The following is a 6,837-nucleotide window of genomic DNA, read 5'->3' on the forward strand; positions in this document are numbered from 1 at the left end:
TCCCATTCCAAGGAGACTGCTATTCTTCAACATGGGCAATAGCCACGGACAGCCCCCCCCCCCCTGCTGCTGCCAACCTGGCATCCAGTGTTCACTGGCCCCTCCACAGACAGCTCCTCCCACTTTGATTATTCCCCTGCCCCCCTGCTCCCAAAGTCCGTCCCTCCAAGTGGAGTTCAAAGCCCACTGGGGGCTTCTTCTTGCCGAGGCTATGCGCTGTGACTTCCACCCAGTACAAAGCTACTCTGAGCATCACAGCAAGCGGCACCCACATGACCACTTCTGGGGCGGGGGCAGGAGAGGCCGTATCATTCTTTCATTCCAAGGGGAGAAAACTAAGAAACTTAGGCCAGACTGCAGCCTCAGTCAGGAAGACAGAGCTGGCCTTTTGTGAATTTCCTTTCCTGCTCCCATGGGGCCTTAGCAACGCCCTTCTCTCCCAACTGTAATCACAGCACACTCCACAATACCCTCTCCATCATCTTGTTTGGGGTCGTTCCTATTGCAGCGATTTGTCCAGTGGTCCAGCTGCCCCAGGGGGTGTTTGTAGGACCTGATCAAAGCAGATTCCTGGGCCGCACAGTCAGTGCTAGCAAACCCACAGCTCTGGCGCGAAGGGCTGCAGAATCTGCATTTGGGCTCGTTTCCCAATAAGTATTCTGTCTCTCGTACAGTGCATGAAGTGTATAAACTGCTGACCCCAGACACTTGGAGCCAGCAGAATCTAGGCGTGCAGGGATGGTGAGCAAAGTGACATAAACACTGGTCACTATCATGGAGGGTGGAGAGGACAAGGGCATGACCAAATCACCCAGGAGCACTCTTCAGCCGCCAACTCCAAAGCCAAGAAATAAGTTTGTAAACATTTTTATTTACACGTTGTAAGTTCTGGGAGGCAGTCAGTGTGAAGTGCGCAGGGGAAAGAGAGACAGAAAGGGGAAGAACAGGGAATTTCTCCCCTGCCTCCAGCCTCCCTCCTGGCTTCAAGCGGAGCACCTGGAGTTGCATTTAAGAAAGTGGATGCAACCCCATCATATGGGTTTCCTCCTTTACATTCTTGGGTTACTATAAAGAGTCTGTATTTAAAAAAATAAAATCAATGCATGAAAAGATAAAATTTTAACAAGAAAGAGGGGTGTTAGGTGGAGATGTGAGGGGCGCAGCCTGGCCCTTGCTCAATTTTTTTTTTTAATTTTTAAGTTTTTTATTTACTGATTTTGGAGAGAGAGGAAGGGAGAGAAAAACATCGATTTCATTGTTCCACTTATCCACGCAATCATTGGTTAATTTCTGTGTGTGCCCTGACTAGGGAATGAATTCACAACCTTGGGGTATTGGGACAACGCTTTAACCAGCTGAACTACCTGGCCAGGGCTTTACCTCCTTTTTCACATGTGGAGGCAGAAAGAGCATCTCTGACCCAGTAGAGGAAGGAGGGAAGCGCCGTGGGTGGCCGGTAAGGTGGCAGCTGGCAGGGTGCTCTGTAGCTCCCTTGCCTTTCCCTCACAGCAGGTCCTCTTGCACTCCCTGTTCCACTTCTGCTCTGGCCTCTGGCCTCAGCACCCTGAGGCCCCTGGCCTCACCTGCTCTGGGGACTCTCTTGGGCAGGACTGGCAACCGGGGGGTGTGCCAGAAGGCTCTCCGGCGTTTGCGGAACCACGAAAAGCGCCCAGGAGTCTGGAATCTCACTGTCTTGACCTGTTTCTGGGCCCTCGCTATTGGGGTTGCTCCTGTGGCCCCTGGGGCAGCTATGGCTCCAGCTTCCTGGACAGCTGGGGCCTCTGCCCTCTGATTGTGTGCAACTTCTGCTCTCTGGTCAGCTCTGGCCTCTGCCTCATCAGATGCAGCCTCTGCTGCCTGGACAACTGGGGCCTCTGCTCTGTGACTATGTACAGCCTCCTCCCTCTGGTTGTCTGCATTCTCCGCCCTCTGGTTGTCTGCAGGCTCCGCCCCCTGGTTATCTGCAGGCTCCGCCCTCTGGTTGTCTGCAGGCCCCGCCCCCTGGTTATCTGCAGGCTCCGCCTCCTGGTTGTCTGCAGGCTCAGCCCCCTGGTTGTCTGCAGGCTCCGCCCTCTGGTTATCTGCAGACTCCGCCCTCTGGTTATCTGCAGACTCCGCCCCCTGGTTATCTGCAGGCTCCGCCTCCTGGTTATCTGCAGGCTCAGCCCCCTGGTTGTCTGCAGGCTCCGCCCTCTGGTTATCTGCAGACTCCGCCCTCTGGTTATCTGCAGGCTCCGCCCTCTGGTTATCTGCAGCCTCTGCAGCCTCTGCAGCCTCTGCACCCTGGTCAGCTATGGCCTCCACCCTCTGATCATCTGCAGCCTCTACCCTCTGAGCTCTGGCTGCTGCTTCCTCCGTCCTGCGCAGCCTAAACGAGGCCCAGTTGATCTTGGGCCTCCATCGCCTTGGCTTTGGGGGCGCCTCAAACACCTGCCCATCTCCATCATCCCCCTGCCCATCTTCTGCGTTCCCACATCCATCTCCTGCGTTCCCAGCATTATCTATATCCCCCTGACTGGCATTACCTGGCACCTCATCACTCTCCACCCTGGTAGAGGCCGGCTGGGCCTCATCCACCACTCCAGGGCTGGACCTCGGCGTCCAACCCTTCACCCTCCACTTCAGCTTCCGCCAGGACACGTGGCTGACATACTCTCGCCACCTGTCCGCTTTGGACGGCTGGGGTCCCAGGTTGTCCTCCAACATGGGCACGGGGAGGTTAACGCGGCGGCGGGTGGGTGGCACGCTGGGCTTCTTCTCCCCGCGCCGGAGGAAGGCCTCCACCAGTTCCTCGTCATCCTCGCTCTCCAAGTCACTGCCCAGGAATTTGCTGCCCAGGTAACTTACGGGCATTTTGCGCACCTTCCTGCCGCGCCCGGCGCCTTTGTGGCCCTTGTCACCTTTCTCTCTAGTGGTCTCGAAGTCGCTGAACTCGCTGTCGCTGGCGTTGCTGCTGTCATAGGTGCCCACGACCAGCCGGGGAGGAGGGGTCACCATCTGCTGGACTCTCCTCCTCACTTGGGGCTCCTTGGGCTTCTGGGGAGGCTGGGGTGGATGAGGGGTGCTCTTCTCAATGATGCGGGCAACGTCCTCCAGGGTGCGGCCTTCTTCCTCCAGAAACTGGGTCAGCCGCTCCCGAAATTCCGCCTCCTTGGTGGCAGGCTTGGAGATGACCCTCCAGACGCCCCCCGCCAGCCTGACTTCGCGCGGGATAAGCAAATAGTCTACATCCTCCCCAATCTGCAACATCCCCACAGTGGAGTCCTCCTCCCTGCGGAACACCTTGCCGATCTTCTTAAAAGTCCCCACGGGCTTCAAGGCTTCCACGAGGACGTCCAAATCCACATCTTTGCAGACGTCGGGGACGCTCCAGAGGATCAGGCTGTCGGGGGACGGGAGGAAGCCCCAGGGGAACCAGCCCCCCACGTGGCTTTTCTCGAGAGTCTTTAAGATCTCCAGGGTGAAATGTGGAGTGGAGGGCCAGCGACCCCCAACTGCAAGAAGCCTAGTGTTGGAAGCAGAAGTCCGGATGGGACCCCTGCAGTGCTGCCTGGAGAGTCTCACCTCTCCCGTGGGGATGAGCCAGCACCTCCCAATTCTCCGCCTGCAACAAGTCCCGTCTGGACCAAGGCCGGCTCCCTCCAACGACTGGTGGCAATCAATTTTCAGGATGCTTACGTGAGCCGGAGTGAGGCCAGTCCTGAGGCTCAAAGCCCACTGCAAGCTCAAAACGTGGTGTCCCGGCTCCAAGTTGGGGCGCACGGGTTGCCAGTGGCTCCTCCTGTCCCAGACACCAGGGACGCGCCTGAAACTTGGGAGAGGACTTCGTAGACAAAGAGGGCTCAGCTGCGGCTATTCAATATGGCCGAGGAGCTTAGAGGAGGCAGCCCAGCCCCCCGAGAGGGTCTCCCGCCCCTCGGCAGGCTGCCACCCCAGTCCAGGCTGACCTTGACGGCCGCCCGCCTCCCCGCCAGCGCGCGCTGTGCCTTGAGCTCGGGGGCAGGAAGTTCCTCCTCGCCCTCCCTTAGGGTGAGGCCCACCTTCCCCCTTCTCATCTTACACTCCCTGACACGAGAAGACTGACAAGGGGGCTGTCCACTCCCTTCGGGGCGCCCTCACTCCCCTCCCGCACGGGGGTGTGGCCGTGCCCCAGGCCTCGCTGGGGCCACCGCTTCCAAGCGGGACGCGCGCGGAGGCCCACGTCAGCACCTTCCCCTAGAAAGGCGGCAGTTACCCAACCCGCCATTCTAAACTTCCCGGTTCCAGCCAGGCCTAGGAGGTGGGTGTGCTGGTGAGGCTGTCCTTTGAGTGCCATCGACACTGTATATTACCATTTTAAATTGACATGACTTCTGCTACCAGCAATTCCTTCCTATCTACCCACACATATGGGTGGAGAAAGTGGTACCAGAGTCTTATTGTACCAGCCCCTAACGCGGGCTTGGCACACAGTAGATACTCAATAAGTATTTTTGAGTGAAGTGAATGAATGAACCTAAGTGTTCAATAGGGACTGACTCAATTTTGTGATTTATTTTTGCAGTGAAATACTGAGCAGCCATGGAGGGGAAAACGTATAGTCAAGTTTTATGGAGTATCTCCTAAGTAGAAGGCACCATTGTAAGGGCTTTCTATAAAATCAACTCATGACTGTTGAATGCCAACAGCTCTAATGGCAGCGAGGAAAAAAAAATCAACTCATGAAATCCTCATTAAAACATATGAGACAGGGCCTAACCAGGAGGTGGCGCAGTGGATAGAGCGTCTGACTGGGATGCAGAGGGACCAAGGTTCGAGACCCTGAGGTTGCCAGCTTGAGCGCGGGCTCATCTGGCTTGAGCAAAAAACTCACCAGCTTGGACCCAAGGTCGCTGGCTGGAGCAAGGGGTTACTTGGTCTGCTGAAGGCCCGCAGTCAAGGCACATATGAGAAAGCAATCAATGAACTAAGGTGTTACAACAAAAAACTGATGATTGATGCTTCTCACTCTCTGCGTTCCTGTCTGTCTGTCCCTGTCTATCCCTCTCTCTGTCCCTGCAAAAAAAAAAAAAAAAACAAACAAACAAACAAAAAAACAACAAAAAAACCCATTATGGGACAGGTAATATGATTATTACTCCCATTTTATAGCCAAAGAAATAAAATTGCTTGCTCAAGGTCACATAGCCAGAAAGTGATAGAACCTGAGTTTAAATCTGAAAGTCTGATGTGCGTGTGTGTGTGTGTGTGTGTGTGTGTGTGTGGTGAGCCGAGGTGTGTACATGTACTCAACACACACAAGCACCACCAACAATGGCTGTTTCCGGGGAGGGAGCCTGGGAACCCCCAGAAGTAGCAGAGACAGGTACTTTTCACTCTATATCCTTTTGGATTGCTTGGATTTTTAGCAATCAAACACGTTAATTTTAAAAATTAAATTAAACCAAAGTTTCTCACGCTTGGACACAGACACAGTGGGTCAGGATACCTGGGACGTGGGGGCCAGGGTTTGCAATTTCCCAGGTAACGCTGAGGCAGCCAGATCAGCAATGATATGCACAATAACAATGACATCATTAATAATAATGACAGTTAACTTGTACAGAGGATTTTCTTGAAACCAGACACCCTGTGATGTTCTAAATACACATGTTGTTATGAATCCACAGAGCTATCTTCTTCTTCTCCTTCTTCTTCTTCTTCTTCTTCTTCTTCTTCTTCTTCTTCTTCTTCTTCTTCTTCTTCTTCTTCGTGTAAGTGAGAGGAGGGGAAATAGTGAGACAGACTCCTGCATTCACCCCGACTGGGATCTACCCGGCAACCCCCATCTGGGGCTGATGCTCGAATCAACCGAGCTATTTTTAGCACCCAAGGCTGATGCGCCTGGACCAACCCACAGAACTGTTGGGCAGATAAAATATATTATGCTCACTTTGTTAAAGATGGCGCTGCCCAAAGATGGCGCTGCCCACGTGGAGGCCGTTGCCCAGGTGATATTAATGTGTGTTGGGGGCTGGCTGTGGGCAGGCAGAATCCTTGTAGCCTGGGGCTTGGTTTTGGGATTAAGCCTTTCTCACCCTTTTTGGTGTGGGGCGGTACAATCCAATCATGCCTCAGAGAAGTGACTTTGTATCAGAGACTTCCCTATTTTGTATATTGGATTAAAGGTTATGAAGCTACACTATAAAATGGGAGCAGAATGGGAGCTTTCTCTCTTAGTTCCTGAGATTAGCATTAGAGAGCAGAGAGCAGAGAAAGGCCACGTGGAGGAGGCCAGGAGAAGCAGCCAAGATGGCGGAGTGTTGAGTGAGAAGCCAGTTAGTGCAGAGTTTGTGCAGAGAGAAGGAAGGAGATGGGGAACAGAGGTGAATAAGGCTGGTGAGCTAGAAACCTTTGATTCAAGAAAACTCGGATAAGTCAGTAGCTTTGTGAGCACTGAATGTGAGTGGGTTTTGGGGCCCAGTGTGTGTTTTTACTTGCCCGCTGGGTACAAGCTAGAATTAAAGCTAATGGCCCACCAGTTCTTGGCTCCGTTGTTTCTTTACCGACTGTTTGAATCCAATGTGAACCTACATGGGCCAGGCTGCTGTGATAGTGGCCGTGGCCACTGGCTTTACAAGAACTATCCTTAGTACCTAGGCCCACACTTGAACCAACGGAGCCACTAGCTGCAGGATGGGAAAAGGGATGGAAGGAGGAGAGGGAGATGGGGAAAAGCAGATGGTCCCTTCTCCTGTGTGCCCTGACCCAGGATCAAACCTGAGATGTTCATACGCCCAGCCAATACCCTATCCACTGAGCCACGGGCCAGGGCCAGCTATCATCTTCTTACATGAGGAAAGTGGGGCTGGTCTGAAG

The 6,837-nt window shown here is 53.9% G+C and overlaps 1 protein-coding gene across 1 annotated transcript; it reads right to left on the reverse strand.

Annotated features, from left to right (window-relative positions):
• Positions 1-851: 851 nt before the first annotated feature.
• CCDC8 (coiled-coil domain containing 8) lies at positions 852-4,037 on the reverse strand. The gene has a single exon (XM_066373814.1). It carries the CDS (start codon positions 3,247-3,249, stop codon positions 1,504-1,506), a length of 1,746 nt encoding a protein of 581 aa, XP_066229911.1. The 5' UTR covers positions 3,250-4,037; the 3' UTR covers positions 852-1,503.
• Between the last annotated feature and the right edge of the window lie 2,800 nt (positions 4,038-6,837).

This window comes from Saccopteryx leptura, chromosome 3 (assembly GCF_036850995.1).
Source record: "Saccopteryx leptura isolate mSacLep1 chromosome 3, mSacLep1_pri_phased_curated, whole genome shotgun sequence".
In the NCBI taxonomy this organism is placed as follows: Eukaryota; Metazoa; Chordata; class Mammalia; order Chiroptera; family Emballonuridae; genus Saccopteryx; species Saccopteryx leptura.

Bases quoted from the DNA above. Each gene is read 5' to 3' on its own strand.
- CCDC8 (XM_066373814.1), bottom strand. From the start codon at position 3,249: ATGTTGCAGATTGGGGAGGATGTAGACTATTTGCTTATCCCGCGCGAA.